At 33.1% G+C, this 22,198-nt stretch overlaps 10 protein-coding genes and 1 non-coding gene across 11 annotated transcripts; 6 read left to right on the top strand and 5 right to left on the bottom strand.

The window, feature by feature from the left end:
• Window positions 1–616: 616 nt before the first annotated feature.
• On the top strand, window positions 617–1,850 carry PHYBLDRAFT_150634 (hypothetical protein; the record flags this gene model as incomplete). The annotated part of the gene is made up of 6 exons (XM_018432521.1): window positions 617–681; window positions 757–1,036; window positions 1,095–1,262; window positions 1,350–1,361; window positions 1,431–1,631; window positions 1,692–1,850. The coding sequence occupies 6 exons, from the start codon at window positions 617–619 to the stop codon at window positions 1,848–1,850; spliced, it is 885 nt and encodes a 294-aa protein (XP_018286499.1).
• Window positions 1,851–2,428: 578 nt separating this feature from the next.
• PHYBLDRAFT_160174 (hypothetical protein) lies at window positions 2,429–3,116 on the bottom strand (the record flags this gene model as incomplete). The annotated part of the gene is made up of 1 exon (XM_018434132.1): window positions 2,429–3,116. A coding segment is annotated over exon 1 (259 nt), but the record flags the coding sequence as incomplete, so codon positions are not given.
• Window positions 3,117–3,439: 323 nt separating this feature from the next.
• PHYBLDRAFT_160176 (hypothetical protein) lies at window positions 3,440–4,151 on the bottom strand (the record flags this gene model as incomplete). Its single annotated transcript, XM_018434133.1, has 1 exon — window positions 3,440–4,151. A coding segment is annotated over exon 1 (240 nt), but the record flags the coding sequence as incomplete, so codon positions are not given.
• Window positions 4,152–5,821: 1,670 nt separating this feature from the next.
• PHYBLDRAFT_117632 (hypothetical protein) lies at window positions 5,822–6,055 on the bottom strand (the record flags this gene model as incomplete). The annotated part of the gene is made up of 1 exon (XM_018428587.1): window positions 5,822–6,055. A coding segment is annotated over one exon (234 nt), but the record flags the coding sequence as incomplete, so codon positions are not given.
• A 2,077-nt stretch (window positions 6,056–8,132) lies between these two features.
• Window positions 8,133–9,852, bottom strand: PHYBLDRAFT_69015 (hypothetical protein; the record flags this gene model as incomplete). Its single annotated transcript, XM_018442045.1, has 8 exons — window positions 8,133–8,190; window positions 8,266–8,354; window positions 8,655–8,923; window positions 8,992–9,181; window positions 9,372–9,428; window positions 9,496–9,505; window positions 9,556–9,605; window positions 9,823–9,852. The coding sequence occupies 8 exons, from the start codon at window positions 9,850–9,852 to the stop codon at window positions 8,133–8,135; spliced, it is 753 nt and encodes a 250-aa protein (XP_018286503.1).
• A 1,049-nt stretch (window positions 9,853–10,901) lies between these two features.
• On the top strand, window positions 10,902–11,705 carry PHYBLDRAFT_173456 (hypothetical protein; the record flags this gene model as incomplete). The annotated part of the gene is made up of 2 exons (XM_018437036.1): window positions 10,902–11,145; window positions 11,221–11,705. The coding sequence occupies 2 exons, from the start codon at window positions 10,902–10,904 to the stop codon at window positions 11,703–11,705; spliced, it is 729 nt and encodes a 242-aa protein (XP_018286504.1).
• A 363-nt stretch (window positions 11,706–12,068) lies between these two features.
• Window positions 12,069–13,794, top strand: PHYBLDRAFT_173457 (hypothetical protein; the record flags this gene model as incomplete). Its single annotated transcript, XM_018437037.1, has 6 exons — window positions 12,069–12,119; window positions 12,193–12,677; window positions 12,752–13,270; window positions 13,370–13,372; window positions 13,443–13,452; window positions 13,489–13,794. The coding sequence occupies 6 exons, from the start codon at window positions 12,069–12,071 to the stop codon at window positions 13,792–13,794; spliced, it is 1,374 nt and encodes a 457-aa protein (XP_018286505.1).
• Window positions 13,795–15,679: 1,885 nt separating this feature from the next.
• PHYBLDRAFT_69017 (hypothetical protein) lies at window positions 15,680–16,164 on the top strand (the record flags this gene model as incomplete). The annotated part of the gene is made up of 2 exons (XM_018442046.1): window positions 15,680–15,891; window positions 15,954–16,164. The coding sequence occupies 2 exons, from the start codon at window positions 15,680–15,682 to the stop codon at window positions 16,162–16,164; spliced, it is 423 nt and encodes a 140-aa protein (XP_018286506.1).
• On the top strand, window positions 15,955–16,027 carry PHYBLDRAFT_t222. The gene has a single exon. It is a non-coding gene; the product is annotated as a tRNA-Arg (tRNA).
• A 2,908-nt stretch (window positions 16,165–19,072) lies between the features above and the next one.
• PHYBLDRAFT_117517 (Homeodomain-like DNA binding domain-containing transcription factor) lies at window positions 19,073–19,990 on the top strand (the record flags this gene model as incomplete). The annotated part of the gene is made up of 1 exon (XM_018428582.1): window positions 19,073–19,990. A coding segment is annotated over one exon (918 nt), but the record flags the coding sequence as incomplete, so codon positions are not given.
• A 1,693-nt stretch (window positions 19,991–21,683) lies between these two features.
• PHYBLDRAFT_150639 (hypothetical protein) lies at window positions 21,684–22,073 on the bottom strand (the record flags this gene model as incomplete). The annotated part of the gene is made up of 2 exons (XM_018432522.1): window positions 21,684–21,879; window positions 21,949–22,073. The coding sequence occupies 2 exons, from the start codon at window positions 22,071–22,073 to the stop codon at window positions 21,684–21,686; spliced, it is 321 nt and encodes a 106-aa protein (XP_018286508.1).
• Window positions 22,074–22,198: the final 125 nt, after the last annotated feature.

Genomic DNA, 22,198 nt, shown 5'->3' on the forward strand with positions numbered 1-22,198 from the left:
AAAATAAAAGATATTTAGTCAGCAAGGTGTTTCATTTTGGTTAGGAGATTGTTTATTACCTGTGCTGTTTTGAATGCTTGTTGAGTGTATTGTTTATCTAATATATATTAAGATGATTCTAAAAGCCAAAAGTATTAATAAAAGTTGAGATCTTAAGAGTAAGCTTACCAAGACATATAAAAAGAGACAAAATGAGAAGAGCAGGTTAAAGAAAGAGAAAATAAAAAAGAGGGGCGCGGTTATTCTATTAAATACGAATTCGGGGTTTTTTTTTAAAAATAAATAAATCAAAAAATAATTTTTGTCTGTAACTTAGAATTGAAAGAAAACGCAGTTGCACTATGCCAGCAGCTAATACATATGAAAAACAGAGTATAGTATAAAATCATATTATTCAAATACTAATACATAATATAAGAATAAAACATGGATTGAAAATTAAATTAAAGAAACACATAAAATACTCACAACAAGAGTGGAAACATTCAAAGCTGTTCTTGTTACGTAATAGATCATGGTGTTCTCTGAGAAAGAATAAAACTTAAAGCCCAAATTAAACATAATATAAATAGACCCTTTGGATTTAAAAAAAAACAAGCTATTCTTATTATTCACAATGTCAAGAAATCTCAATAACAATTCAGTTAACAATGCTTTTGGTGAAGAACCTTCTGTGGGAAGGTAGATTAAAACCAGGCAGTCTTCAATTTTCTTATATTAATTTTATTTTCGTTTTTTATAAAAATCAAAAAAAAGCCCACCAAGAAATACCAATGATATAAGGACGATAATGTTGCAACACTCACAGGGAACAGTGAGCAATCAAAGACCACTAGCACCAAAGAGAGCTCGGTTGAATCTTGAAGGTGATTCGTCGGGTAGAACTCGTAACATCCATGATGTGTACGAGAAACTTGATACCATGAATGGTGTCTTAAACACTGTTTTGAAGAACACATCTTCTGAGAAAGCCGAAGCCACTGCTAGTAATGCAGTTGAGCAAGACATGTCGCCTGGACGTCAACCAACATTGGATGTAAGTAATCATAATATGTTTTTATGTAGATAGAATTTAATATACATTTATATTATAGCAATTGTTGCGCGATTATTTGAGTGAAGAGAAATTGTATGACCAATACAATACCAATGAAAATAAAAACAGTGAGGGAAACAGACTCGTTCTGAAGTCTGTTACCGATTACCTTCGTCGTCAAGAAGAGGGGAAAAAGGTGGACTTGCCAACTCTTCGAACTAAGATTGTGCGGCACATTGGCAACAGAAAGTTGCAAGAAAAAAAAACAGGAGAAAAGAAGCAGGAAGAGAATTGACGGGCCTGTCTTCGTCAGCGACGTGTAAAGGTAAAAAACACACGCACACAATATACTAGATGTGATATTAAATTAGAAATATTATATATTTATATATAGTCGTGTGAAAGAAGACAATCTGCCTTGAAAGCCAATCGGGCACACTTTGTGAACAGCTTTGGAGAGAATGTTGACAGTATTCTCCATGCTGATTACATGTCAGACCTTGAGAGTGATGACGAAAGAGAAGAAGAGGAACAGGATTCGTCCTCAGAAAAGAGTTTTTTTTGGAGATTCCGCCCAAGCTGGAGAAGCGAAGAGGTATAGTACAAAAAACTATTTTTTTGGATGGTGTGTAATAATACTTACATTGACATATAGGGAGATAGGTTCGTTGATGAACTTGATGCGGATTATGAGGCAGCTCATGATAAGAAAAATAATACCCGTCCATTCGAGCATAAATTTAAAGGAATAAGAGATAAGCAGCTTAGTAAGACCAAGGCAAACAAGCTGCCATCATGGTCAAAGAAACAATAAGACAATAAATCAAACATTTTCTAATAAATTGATAAAAGAGTGCAAAGTAGTATTTTATTAATATTATTTAAGCTTCTATTTTTTGGGGTAAAGGGATTACTAAACGTTTAAATTCACTAGTTATAGTAAACCTATATTTAGCAATTGCGATTGGTGAATATAAACGATGTACTGGAATAATACATTCATAATTAAGTACAGAAGAAGGTTCATTCCAGAGCTCAATGCCTTCATTTAACATTGGCTGGTAACTCCCCGAAGAATAACTAGAGTACCACTCAACAAACGCAAAAGTATGGGTGATGACAGTTTCGTTGATGGTTATCAAATGTTGAAATAAATACAGTATACGGCCAGGAAACGCTGCTTTATCTTCACTGTTATTCTCAAGATAATAGGCGCGGAAATAAGATCCAGAAGAGTATTCCTGTCCAAGAAGAGATATCCGTTTCATTTTCTCAATTCGGTTATTGACAAAAATCTGGTTAGACTCGCAGTTTGAATAATGGCCAAAAAGATCGTGACTGCCATACGCGTGTCTGTAAAACTCCAGTAAACATTCATAATGTCCCTTGCACATTGTAATCCTTTGGTCGAGTTTAATCGGAAACACTGAAGGGGGCAACGGCTCACAACCCAAAGCAGAATGACGAGGGTTTAACGAATATTCAACAAAGTCAGACAGAGAAAAGGTACTGGCAGTAGAAGATGGATGCAATGCTGCTAATTGATCTTGACTATTTGAAATGCGATGCAGAAAGTCAATTGCGAACTGGGGAAGATGGTTGACGAAAGATTGTATGAAGCTGCCAATGTATGTTCTCTCCAAAAATCTCTTCATCATTGTTGATTCGAAGCCGCCTTTTTGATTTGTTTCGATATTCTTCAACAAACCATTGTATCTCTCGAAACTGAATAACCAGAAAGCATAAATTGGCCCAAAGTCATGAACACACTCGCCAAGATGAAGATGTAGATGCATATTCGGTGTCACGGCCGATTTTCCATACAGTGTCTGAAATCTTGTACAAAACAATTGGAGTTTACTGTGGGCTTCGTCTATTTCTTTGTCATTGATCGAAGGTTTTGTGAGTAAGCGGCATGCGTCAACAAACAAAATCCAGTTTTCGAGATTCTTGGCTGGGAGCACATGCTTCAGAACAAATGGAGAGTATATGACGCACCACGACTTCCACTCGTCAGCTTTCATGAACGAAAACCCATCGGCAATCTTCTTTGTTATACGCGCATATCCACAAGGTACAACAATACCATTGGCAAGCTCTTGCATAGTTAACTGATTCTTTTCATTGATGTAGTTACACTCGCGCCATATCTGAATCATTCGCTTTGCAGTTCCAAGATAGAGGTTATGCATCGGGTCTATAACTGTAAAGCGGACTGGGTCAAAGTAAGATAACCGATGAAGCTCTGACCACCGAGTGCCGTTTTCTTTTTCTAGGCGTGTTCGCTCAGTATTGTTCAATGCATTTGCCCAGCTGACAGCGTGTTCCAGATTCATTGTCTTCGTGCGTCTCACCCAATTGCTATACTTGAATCCAGAGTAGTCAAGCTTGCTGGTCTTCTTTATAGTCGTGAATTGTCGTTGACATTTGTGACAGGCGCATGTGCTCATGTGGCCAGTAAATCCAGAGGTTTTGCGAGCGGCAGGGATATCACAGGCAACACACATCAATGCAGCACGAACAACAATCTTTCTATTTTGTGAGTCTGTCATTTCTACACCAATGTACATCTCCAACAATTCGTCAACGAGCGGCTTCAAGTAATGATTCATGCTGTCAGTGCTTGCTTCCTTCGGCCCAGGCATCATACCAACAAGAATGACATTTTCAGACTTAAGGCGTTCACTCCGTGGGAGATTGTTGATAGAGAGATATATCGCACCACTGGAATGTGTTCGTCCATCAAATGGCTGAAACCAATCGATATTCAGAGTCAACATTAAAGATCGGCTATCATCAACAAACCGTCTGCCATTGATGTCTTTAATATCACTCCAAACTGCACCATCGAAAATGTCAAGTTTGGTGTTTTCAATTATTTGACGACTTCTCCACAAATTGATCTTGGACACGAAATCTGGCTTGGAGAATTTTTGTTGCAAGGCGTACTTCAGAGAGTTGAATGGATATACCATTGCTGGAAGAGAACGATTTCCGGTTGACACTTTAAAGAGATTGTTGTTGCAAATGGCGGATTGAGAGAATTTCTTAAATGTACAGACTCTTTGACTTGTTTCCGGAGGATAAATCGAATGACATTGTGAGCATGCAATGTATACTGTCATTCCGTCTGTTGCCATGTTAAATCCTGTCTTATGCTTCAAGCTATTGATCGTCATTGGAAGGGCGCCAGACATATCACAGAGAGACAGTAGAGTATTACAAAATTCAATGAGAATCGATCCACCGCTTTCCACCAAAAAGATCAAGTGAAATATGACAATGAATACTGCAACAAAGCGGATATACAAGGGCATGTTATCAAAAGACGAAGGACGAACTATGAAGACAAAGGTTAAGTTAGTTTAAATTAATATATTGATTAATTGTCTATACCGTATTAATTCATACCTGATTCTACTATCGAGGTCCCACTGGTCTCATCAAAGTTTTCTTCTTGTTCAAAATCAAAACCGGTATCGCCTTCTTCAATCTCATCGCCATCAACCACAAATGCTCCTGTAATTGTATCTTCGGCAGTAAAGATGGACTCTTCTTGGGACAAAGGTAAGTCAACTGGAAAGGAATAATTGTTGTAAAGATGTAGAAATAAAAATATAATTACAATTATAATCATATAAAAAATAAAAAATAAAAAATATATATATCAGTTTCAATTATTATTTTGTTCATTTATTTTATTTTATTTTCTTACCTTCTTGATCAAATTCAATGTTTTGTTCTTCATTTTCGTCTTCATATTCGCCTTCGCCTTCGTTCTCGTAATCATAATCATTGTCATTGTCACTGTCAATACTATCTACTTCCATGTCGTCAAAATGTTCTTCAGGAACATCTATTTTATGAATTAATTTATATTAATTTTACATGTACAGCTCGAGTTATTCTTGTTATTTACCCATTGCATCGTCTTTGGCAACAGGCACTATATGTTTCTCATAGTGTCGTTGTGCATTTTGTCTTTTCTGTTTCTTTCCACAGCTATCCAACTTTGTACAGTCTGGACATTTGCAGATAACATAACTGTCTTTCTTTTGATTATTGGACATGTCGATTGTTTTAAATTATAAAAAAAATTATATAGATTTTAAGAGATCTTGATCAAGGTCTTTATATACCAAAAAAAAAATTATAAATAGATAAAATACTGCTCCATGCCATGACTATAGTATGCCAAGTAATTCCTTGATACATCTACCGCACATATCATCATAATTATACTCATATATCGTTAAGTCATTAACCAAGTCAAATACTGCGCACATTACTAAAAGTGTACGCAATTTTTTTTAAAAGTCTTTTTTTAGAATTATAATATTTGATATGACGATGATTCGACCATGACGAAAAATAATCCAAAAATGGAACATTCGCCTCTCACAACATGTGAAATAAAAAAATCTGATATTTTAGTTCCATATATCAAAGGGAAAAATCACGCAAAAATATTGCCACAGTAAAAATGAAATCACAACCTTTTGTCTCGTTCCCTTGAAATATATGGATTAAATATTTGTTTTTATATTCACATTTATAATACATAAAAAATATTTAAATGATTTATTTTGAAATAGAAAAAGTGAAACCTTAAGAATATATATAATTTTTATTAAATATTATATTAACTTTTGTATAAGTGTTTTTTCAATGTAATTTAGAATTATATCAAAAGTGTATAATATAAAAAAAAACCCAATTTTGTAATTTTATGGCCAAAAAAATGATGGTAGTGTGATTTTACAGCTAAAAAAGAGCGATCTGAAATCACAACAGAAAAAAATAGAAATTATTTGAAAAAATTAAAAATCGAAAATTGTAGTAAAATTTTTGCAGGTTTTCAGGAACTAAAATCAGCGGTCTTTTGCAGTGAATGATTCTCCATATATTCTCAATGGGGCTAAGGTCAGAGCTGTTGAGTAGCCATTGCAAAATATCAATACCATGTTCTTTCTTGAACTTTCCTGTAACTTTTAATTTATGCACCTTGGCATTATCTTCCTAGAACTTATAGCTACCGCTGCTAGGTACAGGAAGAGTATGCAAGAATGGAAGAAAATGATCTTGAAGAACTTCTACATATCTTGGACCATTCATGCTTTCATCTACAAAAACAAGTGGACTAAGTCCTCCTGATCAGATACACCCCCAGATCATAACAAATCCACCATTTTCTTGCACTTTTGAGACAAAATGATCTATATCAAATCTCTCACCAGTTTTGTACCAGAGCTTTCTGCTTGAATTTTTTTTATATAGCATAAATGACAACTTGTTACTCCAGATAACTGTTTTTTACTGTTTATTCCAGTCTTTTATAGTTTTGTACTAAGCTCGGCATTTGGCAATGTATGTCTTGATAAGAAAAGGCTTTGACACAGTTTTATAGCAAAAATAATCTATGCTGTGCAAAGCTTTACACATGGTAATCTTACTGACATTCTTTCCTGTGTCAGCACCAGCATCATTAACAAGATCATTCAATGTCAATCACCTGTCTTTTTTGAGATTCAAGACAATATATATTTTGTCTCTAGATGTGAGGATCTGTGATCTTCCAGAAGACTTTCTGTTATTGACAGTTCCTCTTTCTTTATATCTTTTTAAAAATATTGAACTATTGGTTTGAGTATATTCAGCTTGACTGAAATGCTGGTGACATTATTTCCATCAAGTTGAAGACCAAGGATCTTTTCTTTTGTTAAATCTAAAAGCACATTATAGGGCCCACAAAAGATATTCTTTTGTGCGTTTGGCATTATGCTAGATTTGTTAATTAGTTTTTTAAGACGTTGAAAAATATAAAGTATAGGTTATAAAGCAAAGGTGCAAATAGCGCGCCAGGGTGCAAAACATTTCTTTCTCAGACTATATTATCTTACTTCCACTACGGCAGAGAAAATGGTAACATATTACCACTTTAGTAACATAACTGCCATTTTTTACTTAATAAAAAATGGCAGTTATGACTCTGTATAAGGCCAAAACAGACACTGTTACCATTTTTTACTATGTAAAAAATGATTTATTATGTAAAAAGCCAAAACAAGCACTGTTACTATTTTTCAAAAAAAAATCAAGCGTCCTTCCTTTCCTCTATTACATTCTTTCTTTTGTTCTATTGCTTTCAATTCTAGCACAACCTTTTGTTTTTCCTTTGCAGCTTTAACAGAATAATCTGTTTTTTATTATACAATATTGAATCGAGTTTAATTGAATTGAATCTTTATTTCAATATATGTTTTATTAAATGAAAATGATAATAATAATAGTAATAATGGAAAAACAATTCTATCGGCCACTCGCAATAAAAAATGGTTCTGTTTAGCTACTGCAAAACGTATGCAGTAAAACACTAGTATTCAAATTGTATTTCATATACTTTGGGTATTCTAATATATCTTAGATAGCACTTATTATTTTTTACCGATTTCTACAAATATACTAATATTAGAGAAAAAACTTAAAATAAATAAATAGATATAATATTATTATAATGCTTACCTTTATATAATATGCTTACTTATTCAGTAAAATAAGCATTTACTCTAAGAATATATATATATATATATTAAAGAATGTATTAATATTTAAGATCTATATATAAGAAAAGCAATAAAACATAAGCACTATAGAAAGTTGTTATTGTAGAAGAAGAAAAACTTGAGCAAAGATTCAAGCCATGTAACATGAAGCTAATTCGAATCTGATTCATACAACCGACATGAGCATCTTGTTAGAAAGCTCAAAGTGTTTATTTTACTCAATATACTTACATATAATAGAACGACTCCCAAGTATAATATATCAGTACAAAAATATTACTATTAATTTTTTTCTAAAAAAAAGGCTATATACTATTTCCTTTTATATTTGAATGTAGTGAAATTGTAGATGCTGTACATTAGCTTCAAATTCTTGTAATCACAACATTAGCAATCATATGAAAGAGATCGCTATATTTTTATATGAAAGAAAAAAGGAATAAAAAACATAAAAAGAAAAATGACGAGATAAGAAAAAAAATGTACTAAAGACAGACTAAAAAAATCAAACTCGGCCAATCACAGCGGCCAAACTATGATCTTTGGCTTCTCTTGCGAGCAGGCTCAACACTTGCTGTAGGTAGAGGAGACCTACATAAAAGAGTAAGAAGTTTATATTAGTTTTATATTAACAGCGCATGAGAAAAAGCAACAATGGTAACTTACAGCAAATCTGCCATTATGGGCGACTCAACATCACCAGTTTCTGACATATCAGGAGAAGAAAGCGAAGAATCACTTATGTCTCGCTGTGTCTATAGCATAATGAAAAGAAACGATGTTAATTAAAGTTTACAATATATAGATTTGTTAATTGATAAACTTATTTTGTTCTTCTCTGCTATTCTTCTCTTGTGTATCTGGTTGTCGCTCTTGAAGCTTTCCTGAAGAAGGCTTCTTGCACACCACATTCTTTTACATTGGTGGATGTGCAATCCACCATTCTTCGCCAACCTCTCCAAATGCATCATATAGTATTACCTGTTTTTCTCTGAGATATTCTTCCATTATTTTGAGGCCGCAGGATAGTCTTTGTCAATGATATCATGCTTTACCGTACGGCCTAATGTTTTGAGATGCAGTCTTTTTACTGTCAAATCATAGTCTGAAAGAGGGACTAATGGAAGTAAAGGCTGCCCTTGTGGAACTTCTTTGCAGCGCACCTTCCAGTCCTGCTCGTGAAGAATCTGAAGCAACAGATTGTATTTTTGTGCTTTGTTTTTTCCTTTGAACTTGCCGCCAGTATTGATTACTTGCTTACCGAGCTGATCAGGGTACTCTGTGAGCTGAGCTCTTTTCACAGACTCGGCAATGCACTCAAGAGCTACAAAAAATGTATGACAATATTAATAAAGTAAATAAACATCTAAGTACAGAATATATATGACTTACAACTCTGCTCAATAATGCTTTGTTGCATTGTAGTTAGATCTTCCGCACTGACTGCTGGCGCAAATTGATTGCTGAATTGCCTTTGAAGCTCGCACAATGCTTGCTTGATTTCAGCAAGATCAACCTCAATCTTTTGAATTGAGTTGAGGAGAGTTGTGTTAATATCGGACACATTTAAGTTTTTTTTTAGCTATAAGCAGTGAGTTGGAAAGAAAAGATGATAGTTTAGACAAGTAGAATAAGAGCGATTTGAATTTGAGAAAGGCAACGATTTATTACAAGCAATTGATAGCTATTTATATGAAAAAGATACAGACAGATGTACAAATAAAACATATAAAAGAAGGGATGCTTATGCACTTGTATGCACCTGTCTGCACCTGTCTGCAGTAGCTCATGTGAACATGATACAGTCTTTTTGTGTTGACACAACAAAACTGTAAGAAATATAAAGATAAAATGAATTAGACTTTAAATCAATATTATATGTATAAATGTTTATACTTTGTACCATCTACATATTAAACGTTTTAAAGTATATGATATAATAATATAACTCTATACATATTGCAGATATAGCATGAAATTTGGTTAAAGTTCTTGATGACAAAACCCTGTACCAGTTAAAATTATAACTTTAAATATACTCTATAGTAGCTATATAACATCTGAACATCATATAGTTAATTAGCCTCTTTTTATCAACATTAAAGTAAATGTTATGATACTCAAGTCCATATCATACTTATTATCATTATCGACTAAAACGCGTTTTGATTGATGCTGTCATCAAAGGTAAGAATAATTTTAACTGTCATTACTATTATTTACCAAGGGGCATTTTTGACTGAAACTATACATTTTTGAAAAAGGTGTGCTTTAACTCACATTGGCACTTTCAATTAACACCCCTTTCGATCAGTAGTGCTTATCTTGATGATGTCAGTAAAAGAGTATCAGACTATAGCCCTCATTATCTATATCTATTTCTTTAAGTTTTATACATAAACAAGAAAATAATGCTATTAGCTAAATATATATTCAGTATCTCAAAAATACTATTAGTACAACACAGATAATATAAATATGTCTTTTCTACCAATGTGTTTAGACAGTACTACTTTTTTTTAACTGTTAATTATTAGAAGGCTGTTTTTCTTTGCCTTTGGTATTAGAGAGTAATTGATAATTTATTTAAAAAAAACATAAATTATTTGGTCATTAATTATCCTAAATATACATATACCTCTTTATAAAGCCCAAGAAATATCTAATTGCTCACAAGTAAAGAGTACGTATCTGTTTCACCGGTGCTCTTTTAATGGTACCCCCTTGTCAACCAAGAAGTATTTTAACTTACATAATAATTATTAATGAAGAAGAATCTTTTCAACCACGGGAATTATTTACTGACAGGTGTTTCACCTAGCATTGTCATTACTGTAATCATTGCTATATCATCACTATGAGAGAGAAAAAGAAAAAGAGCCACAAGCATTTTGGTTAAAAAATAAAGAGTATATAAAGATGTCTTTTACATTTAATGAATAGCATCAAAATCCTTTTCGCAGCTTTATTTTATATATTACATATGTACCAACCCAACCAATATGTCTTCTTCTAACGCCAGCCAGCAGAGAGATAGAATATCTACACAGCAATACCAATGTGATCAATGTGTCTTGTTTTTTGATAACTACTAGAAGCTGCAAAACCACAAGAGAATTCACAGAGGAGATTCAGCAACAATGACTGAAATTGACCAGTCTATTCTGGATGATGTTGACATGTACCATGACAAAAATGATATTAGTAATGAAGATGAATTTGTTAGCAATTCAGATAATAAAAAGAGCTGTAATTGTATTATTTATTTTCCAATTACTAAATAATGTATTACAGAATATACTATGGAGTCTATGGAGCTTGATAATACTATTTCATATAAGTGCGCATGTAATTTTGAGGACAGTGAGGGTAAAACTCACATTTATGACAGCAGCCGAATCAGTACAAATACTTTTACCAAAGCCGAGTTGATGAGTATTCATCTGTCTCAATTGATGCTACAGCATAGAATTGCTAGAGCAACATATAGAGACATTGTTCAATTTATAAACACTGTTATCCAAAACTATGACGATATAATGATGGGTAAAATATTATATTTTCTGTTACCTTGTACTTTAATTCCAGATCACTAACATGTAGTGATATTGTTTTTTTTAGAACCTGGGGTTAAGATCAGTCATGGCGAAACTGTTGATGCTTTGCTCAAGTCAAAGTCAAGTGTCAAGGGCCATGAGTATGATGTCTGCTCTAGTGGTTGTCGATTGTATGGCATTAATGACGACCAGGAATCTTGTGTTGACTGCGGCAAACCGCGATACAAGACTGATCCCGATCAAAGTCAGACACCAGCTGCCAGTATGAAACTTATGTCAGTTGGAGATATGCTTTCTCAAATGTTGGCAGATCCAGCCACAAGAGAACTCCTCTGTTACAGAGCAAACCAGGAATCTGTAGCTGGTCAGCTAACTAACATTTTTGATGGTGACAATTACAAGCAGTTGGTGCAGCAGGGCCTGTTCTCCAATCCCAATGATATTTCCATTGGGTTTTATACCAATGGGTTTGTCAATCAAAAGAAAGGCAAAAACTCATATACCATCATCCATTGCATAATATTCAACCTAGACCCATCCATCAGGTAATTAATTAATTTGTTACTATTTATTATTATTATTACATTTTTTTTAAAAAAAATTACTAATAAAATACTTAGATATACTAACAAATACCTTTTGCAACTGGCAATCTTACCTGGCCCCAAGAAGCCAACTCATTTGGACTCCTTTCTTACACCCATCATCAATGAATTGCGAGATCTTGAGGCACATGGCTTGGTTGTCAAGCACAATGGAGTGGAGCTTTGCAGATCCAAGGTCTATCTTCTGCTTGCTTCTGGCGATATTCCAGCTGTAGCTGATATGGCCCACATTAGTTCCCATACAAGTTTATTTGGTTGCCGTTTTTGTGAGACCAAAGGCAAATGCCCTACTAACAGACGGCATGGCATGTACTTTGATGACATTTCTGCCCGGTTAAGACCTTTGGAAGACTTCAAAGTAGGTAACCCTGCAAGTATACAAATGTTCAATTAGCCATCTTTTTTTCATACTAAATAACTGCTTGTAATAGTCGAAGAACATATACCAGCTGAGCATATATACCCAACTCTCAACCTTCTCTGGATCATTATTTTTTGGATTAGATGAACTTCATTTAATTGCAAGAGGGATTGGAAAGCTTGTATATGACCTGATTACCATCACCCTCACAAAGAAAACCAAATTTTATTATACCCATCCAGACAATACCCTCAATATCACTGAACACCCTTTTCATATACCAAGAGCAGACCTTGTAACAATTGGAAACTGTATCACCAGCTCACGAAAATATATACCCACCTCATTTCAAGGCAGTTTCGACAATGTATTTGCCAAGATCAATGGTACTCACGCAGTTGACTGGCTTGACTTTCTCTTATACCTTGTCCCCACTTTGGTCATGCCTTATTTATTAAATAGGGCTGTCAAAACAGCTCTATTATCTCTCGTGAAAGGTTGCACACTTGCCTTGCAATGGACGTTGACATCAGAATTGCTTGATGAGATGGAGTCGTAAGTTATTATACGTCTCATATATTATCATTACAAATAGCTGATTGTTACCATTTTTTAAATATTAATAATAGATACTTCAAGCACGGGCACTCGTTTTTATACCAACAAGTCCAGAATAATACCCTGTCTCATAGTGTTTTCCGACCAGTGCAACATTACCTGGTCCATATACCCTATATCATCAAGCAGCAAGGCCCCCTGCGATGCTACTCCACTTGCTCAATGGAGAGAGTAATTGGCGTCTTCTCAAAATTGATAAATTCCAAATCAAAGGGTGACCAAAACGCCAGTTTTCTTGTTGAGCAATTTGCGATTCACAATTATACCAGCATGGCAATCAGCATCTGTGATGAAATCAACCTCATTTGGCCAAAGCCATACGGAAGAGAGAGCTACATGGACCTTCCTAATGATCCTAGTGGTGCGCAGTTATGGGAGCCGTTTCATCAGTTTGTTAATTTGAATGATGATTCGGTGGAAGGTGTAGGCAGCCCTAGTGTGAAGGAAGCTTTATTGAAATATTACCGGAGAACAACAGGCTTGACTGGCCACAAGTTTGGTGACTCTGTTGTTGTTGTAGCTGCATGTCTGTAGATGGACTCGACTGTATATTCCTCATGCATGTACCAAAGAAAGAAAAACGAGACCAGCCATGGCAACCATTACGTGATGTTTACTTGTCCCTATAGAAAGTAAGTATAATATTTTTTGATATACAATCAAAAGTTGCTTACATTCTATTTATTTATTTATTTATTTTAGCAACTGTAATGTAATTGTTCACAACTAGCTCGTCGGTACAGTACAGTTCTACTTTCAGCATGTAGATTTCCATGGCTTCTCACACTTTCTTGCTTTTGTGGAGGTCATGAAGGAACATGACGCAGCTGGCCATGACTCATCAGTACCTATCGTCAAACAACGGTCACAAAGCACCCGTACACTAGGCCACCAAACGCAACCGACTTATGCAGTTGTAAGTGTAAATAACATTTGTCATCAAGTTGGTCTGGTCCAATACCCACCAAATGGAAACCAGTTTTATGTAATTGCACCCTATTATATCTTTAACAACAACATGCGCATTACTAAAGGCAATTTTTCCATTCTGTGATCCTTTTTATTTTTATCTTATTTTTCTATATGCTCTATATTCTTATATCTTTTATATCATCCTTATATCTTATATTCTTTTTTTAATTTTCTCTATTTCTTATGTTTTTTTTAATCTCTATATGCCCCATCTTTCTTTTCTTCTTTATATACTCCAGTTTTTTTCTATTCTCTATACACCTTATGCTTTTCTCTTCATTCCCTATATGCTCTATATGCCATTACGCGATTTAAATAAAATCAAATTACCAATTCATCAAGATAAAAAGAATATCTAAAAAAAAAGATCGTAGTTTAAAAAATAAAAAATGGCAGTTATGTTACCATTTTGTTCACACATTCCAAAAATTATTAATCTTAATAATTGTTGACATCTTTGATATTCAATAAAACATATATTTCAATACTCAAAGTGGTTATTACAACTTACAAACATTTTTTACAGTATTGAAAATATTGTACAGTAACAAAAAAAGTGTTTTCATGTCACTTTTTTAAATTGCTATAAATGACATTACCATCTTACAACAAACGGCGGAAATTTTATTGGGTTTCAACCAAAAAAATGGCAGTTATGTGCCTACTTTTGGTCCAACTGCCATTCATCCCACCGTAGTGTTCTATTTTACCTCACTATATTTTACTTTATCTTTATTCAATTACTATATTTTTACTATATTTTTATTTTACCCTCTCTATATTTTTCTATTCCACTTCTACTATCAACACCAGTTAAATATAGTAAAATTTTCATTTGACTTTCTTTTCTTTCCCTCAAAAAATTATTTTAATCAAACATTTTTGTTTATAAAAGAAACAATCTTTTCAATCAATAAAATCATCATTATATTCTTGATCTTATTTATTTTTGTTTGTTATTATCATTACTCTTTATTCATATACAGTGTTCTTGTTCTTTTACTGGAAAAATAGAGTAATTTCATCTGAATCAAATGTACCAATAATGTAGATGATTGAGCTAATATCATTACAATTTTTGTGATATATCATTTTGAGCAATAATACAATATCATCTATGGTGCTGATGCATATCATCATAACAACGGGTACATAAAACCCCAATCTAGAATGATTGTCAGTCCGCAAACTATGGAAACTGAATAAATATTATAGTTACTGTAGTGATTCAGACACTCGGATGATGGATTTATCACATATAAGAACATATTCATATGGAGATAGTGTAGTAGCTATCATTTTGTCAGTATAAAATATATATAAACGATTAAGTAATCAGCCCAATAATTATTACAGTTAGTACTATAGATAATATCTTAAAGATTGTTAAGATAATTATATCATACTGCCAGGTAAACTGTGTCAGATCGATATGGAGCTAATTTAGTAGGAAGTTCTAAAGCTCTAGTATAAAAGAGAAAAGAATAGCTAAGAGCTAAAGAAGTACGATTTATGACTTGATGTTATAATTGTAACACCAACACTAGTTAAGCAGTAAATACACTCTAATAACCAAATATAGTAAAGAAAGAAAGCCTTAAGAAACTAAGACGTAATGACAAGAGCAGATTGTGTTTTCTTATAAAAAGAAACATTTTTTATTTATGAATAAAGACAACTTATATATAGTCTCAAAGTATTTTTATACGTCTTTATTATAAAATATTTTATTTTTTTATTGTTTTGTACCTGAAATACCACAGGTAGAATAGAAGTAAAATAATAATATAATAACAATGTAGTAAAGTAAAGTAAAAAAATATAATAATAGTATAATAATAGAATTTAATAAAATGTAATAAAAAATAGTATAAAATAAATGTTGGTGATAAAGAAGTATATAAAATTAGAGGAAAGAAGTATAATGTTTTTAGTTGGTGACAAGTGTTTCTGAGGTGACAAAGTAGATGGGTATTTTAATTTTAAGGAATGAGATTAAATTGAGGGGTTTGAATATAGGGGTATCGGGAGCAAGATTTCCCAAGAAACCTGGGGGATCACTCTTATCCCTCGAGACACGTCACTCGGTCGACTCACCGTCGACGTCAACGTTCATGAGTCCAGTACCACCTGTCACGGCTCACCACCAGACCAAACCACCAAAGGAATCCACTGTCCGGTATCCCTCACCAGAAATTTATTAACGCTCAAAATGTTTACAACACAGGTGACAATAATAAGTGGGACTATGGCCCAATGGACAAGGCGTCTGACTACGAATCAGGAGATTCCAGGTTCGACCCCTGGTAGTCTCACACTTATTTTTGACTGTCACTGTGGTAAATGTTGCGTTTTCGATCCGAGTTATTCTTCTAATGCTATGTCAGAGTTGACATCGGTAACCAAAATCGGGATTTACAAGCAACCAGTAATGGTTGACTTTTTAGGATAAAAGATCTTGACTTTGTCGATTGGTCTTTCACATATGTTTTAGATGTTTAAGATAGTGAATATACTTGTAGAAGATATTACTAGACAATAAGCATCTAAGATATATTATCATAGCTATTCTTTTAGTCAGAAATCAATTATCATTTTGTATAAATAGTCAAGAAATACATTTAATAAAAAGCATCTTTATTCTTATCTAAAAACTATTCATAAACTTGACGATCCCCAGTGGTATTGATTCTGTGACTTAGTTACAAGTGCCAGAAAAGAAATACCAGATCGAGACTTGACAGCTATAACACTTTCGGACATTATTTTGATAAATCCATAAAATCTGAAGATAGTTAACTGCAGTACCTCTTTGTGTGCAGTAATATCTTCCTGAGCATTAACTGCAGTATAATGACTCTTCTTTTATTTAAATATAATATAATAACTACTGTGGATAATGTGCAGTATTAGTTTAGAAAACTATATAAGACAATTCAATTCATATTAATAAAAGATATCTTTTATCCTCTCTTTGATTTTACGTATACTCCTTGATCCTCAGTGGGTTTGACCTTTTGACTTTGTTATAGTAAAAGGAAGACCAACCCAGATTGGGAACAAGAACACAGCCAAAATTGGTCAAACTTACTGGGAATCATAAACAAAGATAAAAGAATAAAAAGAGAATAGAAAGATAGATAACTTTTATTGAATGAAAAAACGCCATCTTTTATATCTTTTCTAAACCTACTCAGCCATTATAAATATCTGTTTCAGTTTCTATTCTACTTTTGTTAAGCTATATGCTTTCTAATTCTCTTGTGAGCAAAAGGAAATCACTTCAGTCGTTGTTCTCAAAAGAGAATTCTGTGTAATTGTCATCCTAATTGGCTGACAAGAATTTGGGTACAACAAATAACAGCATTTATAACTCTGTACTTGTAGAAATGCTGGGGAAGATTTTTTAACCAATAGAATTACTGAAAACAGAAGAAATTATAACTTCAGACTCATAGGTTTCTACAAGCTCATAGATTCTTTAGCAAATATGATTTGTTAGATTTCAGATTGTTTCTGTATATAATCCAATCAATTGCTCTAAATATGTTAGGTCTATACCTTTTTAGATACTGCAATTCTTCTTATAATTGGTCTAACAAATGTATGATGTTTTATATGAAAATATGTTTATTAAAAAAATATAGAAATTGATGAAAAAACAATAGAAAATAAAATTAAAGAAGTATGCTAAGAAAGAAGTTTAACTTATATCTATCTTGCTGTAAATGAGTATTGACTACTGCTGTAATTGAGAATAAGTCTGAAGGAAATAATATAAGGCCTCAGCTATTCTAGTCAAAAGTGTCTACCAATTACTTTATTATTTAACACACAGGTTTAGCATGTATGATAGTGATTATATTTCATATGATGATATCACCATAATATGGGATATATCAGTGAATTATTATAAGCATAATTATAACTCATAAACACATTTACTTTCGATGTTAATACTTCATTGGGACTACACACATTTATATAATTAATCATACATTAATTATCCCAAGATCACGTTGCTCTGATTAAGGCTCAGATAGAATCAATTATCTGACCCCTATCATATAATTTTCCTGATCCAAAATAATATAAATAGCAGTAGTAGTTTAGTGTAGAAATCTCATCAAACTTTGATACCAAATCTTTCTCAATAAACAAAACCTACACAAGTTCTTATGAATCTTCATTCCTAATCTCAAATCTTTAATTCTTCTTCTTAAAAACTTCTTCAACTTCAACTACCACAACACATCTCACTTAAAAAGCCTATAATTTGATTTCATCAAATAAATTAATTAATGTGTGTGATTTTTTTTCAGTAACCAGATGTAATTTCTTTGAATAATATATTATGTGGTATTTCAGATACAAAACAATAGAAAAATAAAATATTTGATAATAGAAATGTATAGAAATACTTTGAGACTGTATCTAAGTTGTCTTTTATTCATAAAAAAAAAGTGTCCCTTTTTATAAGAAAACACAATCTGCTCTTGTCATTATGTCTTAGTTTCTTAAGGCTTTTTTCCTTTACTATATTTGGTTATTAGAGTATATTTACTGCTTAACTACAGTGGTCCCTCGATAATTTCAAGGCCTAGGGAAGGCCAGGTGTCTTGAAATTATCGAAGAGTGAAATTAACGAGTTCGGATTATATATTTTCCGCCAACTATGGGCGGAGTTTACATTATTCTTTAATAGAAAAAAAATATATCAAGTAATGATTCGATATGCTTCAATCCTCTGTTTAAATTCATTCTAGTTAAATATAACCCCTGGCTGCATTACTGTTTTCTACCCCCCTGTCTCGTAACCAATTATTGTTTCAAATTCTTATTCAATCAAATAATAACAGCTTTTTGGTATGCTTTTAGCTTATTATATAATGCTTATCTAATATCATTTTCAATTTTTTTTGATACTTTAATGAAATCTATCAAATCCAGAACTAAACAATAAAAATGAGCAAAAAAAACGTTTCACTTAATATTGCAAATCACCTTGAGATTTGTGATATTAAAAAGAAAAAGCCATCTATGAGTAACCCCCAATTGGCTGAATGGGCAAAGGAAACCTTTGGCCTTCAAAAAGCTCCTGATGCTTCTACAATCTCGAAGATTTTGAAGAGAGGAGACCAGGGCTTGATAATGCAAGCCGACATAAAAAACAGAAAGCGCGTTAGAAAGGGAAAATGGCCTGTATGTAATATATCTCAACATTATGCATTTTTGCTCCATATAAAAAATAAAATTAACCTTATTATATTGTCACACAACTATAGCAAATTGAAGAAGCAGTGATTCTTTGGATCAACATTGCTGAAAATAATCAGATTCCCATCACTTGGGAATTGATTAAGACTAAAGCTACTATTTTTGCTGAAAGAATAGGCGTTAAAGATTTTAATGCTTCTCAAGGCTGGATGGAGAAGTTTGGAAAGCGTCATTGCATTAAAATGAATCGAATTCATGGTGAGGCTGGTTCTACTGATATAGAATCGCTTCAGATTGACAAGGCTGCCATCAAAGAGAAGATAGAGGGATATAGTGCTCGTGACATATATAACTTTGATGAAACAGCACTCTTTTATGCTGCCCCACCAAGAACAACAATTTCTCACCAGAAATTTTCTGGTTGGAAAGATAACAAGAAGCGCCTGACTGTAGGTCTCTTGTGTAATGCGGACGGAACGGACAAGTGGTCCGATGTACTGATGATTGGGCATGCAAGAAGACCAAACTGCTTCAACAAGAACAACAAGAAGCAAGAAGCAAGTGATCATGGATTCTCCATGTATCATTACAATAGCAATGCTTGGATGACAAGATCGATCTTTCATGTTTTCCTCCGTCACTTTGATCATGCCATGAAAGCTCAAAAGCGCAAAGTTCTTTTGATTCTCGACAATTTCTCTGGTCATATAGTTGATTATACACCTACAAACGTCGAGCTTCTTTTTTTGCCACCAAACACCACTTCCCACCTTCAGCCATTGGATGGTGGTATCATTCGGGCTTTTAAGGCTTATTTCAAGCGTAAACAGTATGCCAAGGCATATCAGTATATTGGCATGATTCAAAATGGCAATCAAGATAAAATCGGGCCAATTGATAAAATCTTTGAAATTGATCAATTGTGGGCCATGAAATGGATAAGAGAGGCTTGGGAATCTGTCTCGGCAAAGACTATTGAGAACTGCTGGAATGCAACAATCTTTCACTTTATTGAAGACGAAGATAGTGAAGGTAGTAGTAAAATAATTTATTGGTCATAATAGTAGTATAATCTTTCAATTCCACTTTCTTAATATTCTAAATATAATTTATAGATGTAAACCAGGCTATGATTCAGCAAAGTCTGGCTGAAAAGGTTCTCGTTGAGGGTTTACAAGAAACCCTGGACAAGATTGCTGGATCAGGTCTTCTGTCTCTGGAAGATTGTCCGACCAGCGAATCAGATCCACTCTATGAGAGACAATGCACTCATAGAGTGATCAATGAGAATGAGATCGCTGACATTGTCATGAAAGAGTATGACGCAGACGACAATGCAGCCAACAACAACAGCAATGAAGAAATTGCTGAAGTGGAATCAGCAGTTCCTTTCAAGAGAACTTATTCTGCTTCGGAAAAGTTTGAGTGTGTTTGCACGCTTTTGGATATCTTGGAAGACGAGGATATTGACAGAGACTTCGTCAGTAAGGTTGAAGGCCTTAGAAACAAGTTCCAGAAAACCGCGAACTCAAAGCAAACTAAAGTAACCAGCTTCTTTAAGTCTTTTTAAAATTTATTCTTTTTCAAATAAAATAAAAACAATTTTCTATAAGAAATATATTTTTCTTCATTTAAAAATAGAAAAAAAAAGTTAGCAGCCAAGTACAGTCAAAGCTTGATTTTGTAATATGTTTGTAAATAGTAACAATTGCAAATAACAATAAATAGTAATGACAGATAGAAATAATTAAATCTACAATAAAAACTTTTATAACAAACAAATTAGAATTATATTTATATTTTTCAAGTGAATAATCTTTACTAAACAATTAATAAATGAAACTTAATCAAAATATAGCACATATAGTTTTATTTTATTTCTAAAAAAAAAAATGAAAAAAAAAATTTAAAAAAAGTAAGCTAGATGACAACTTGATAACCCAGTGTTTGGCATGAAAACTTAACGCACTTGACATTGATGTCAATTACAAAATCGTGAAAAGCTAGAATTAAAAAAATTTAAACCAAGCTATAACTATATTGCTCTCGTCTGATTGGCTAATTTTTTTTTCTTTAAGGATTCAAGGCCAAAAAATTTCGTGAAAGTGAAATTAACGAGAATCGTGAAAGTTAAGCCCTATTTTTCGAGTTGGGTCTTCAGAGCCTTGAAATTATCGAAGCGTGAAATTAAAGGGGCGTGAAATTATCGAGGGACCACTGTAGTGTTGATGTTACAATTATGACATCAAGTCATAAATCGTACTTCTTTAGCTCTTAGCTATTCTTTTCTCTTTTATACTAGAGCTTTAGAACTTCTTACTAATTTAGTTCCATATTGCTCTGACACAGTTTACCCAGCAATATGATATAATTATCTTAACAATCTTTAAGATATTATCTACAGTACTAACTGTAATAATTATTGGGCTGATTACTTAATTGTTTATATATATTTTATACTGATAAGATGATAGCTACTACGCTATCCCAATATGAATATGTTCTTATATGTGATAAATCCAACATCCGAGTGTCTGAATCATCACATATTATTTGAATACTTAATAGTTCATTGTTACTTAAGTATACTTTTCTCTTTTTTCTTGCACTATTAATTGCAGTTCTCCACTTTTGAGAAAGCATGTAATGAGTTGCCCATGATTCTTGAAATTTGTCAAGGGGTATATTCTTTGCTGTGGCTTTTCTTTTGATCTTTTCAAAAAGAATATTCTTCTGTACTGATATTAAGCAACCCTATGCAGAAATAACTTGCTTATTTTTGAAGTATACTTCAAATGTGCTGTTCATCACATTTTGTACAATTCTAGCAGCTACTGTGTACATATCTTCAGCAGCTTCTTTATAACCTCCAGTCAGATGTATGGCCATTAGAGACTCTATTGCTGTGGTCGAGAGAATCCATGACCCAGGGTTATGGTTCTTATCTGGTCTTGAGATGAATCGATTTTCATCCACATTGTTGTTTTGCTAAGGCTGAGTCTCTCATGACTGAACAAACAGGTCGTATTTTCTGGAAGTACTTCCAGAAGATACAGAGAAGCTGAAGACAGAGACCCTTTCAGTTACAACCCCTTCAAAAGCAGTTGAACTAATGCTTGATTCTGTGTTTTGAGCATTCAACATTTTTATTTTATATTAAGAATGAAGGAGTAATTAATTAAATTATGAAAATGTTAATTAAAATATATATTTTCACAGTTATAATTATGCTTAGAAACAAGTGAATTATCATATAAGGGTTCAATTTT

The sequence above is a fragment of the Phycomyces blakesleeanus genome (genome assembly GCF_001638985.1).
Source record: "Phycomyces blakesleeanus NRRL 1555(-) unplaced genomic scaffold PHYBLscaffold_25, whole genome shotgun sequence".
NCBI lineage: Eukaryota > Fungi > Mucoromycota > Mucoromycetes > Mucorales > Phycomycetaceae > Phycomyces > Phycomyces blakesleeanus.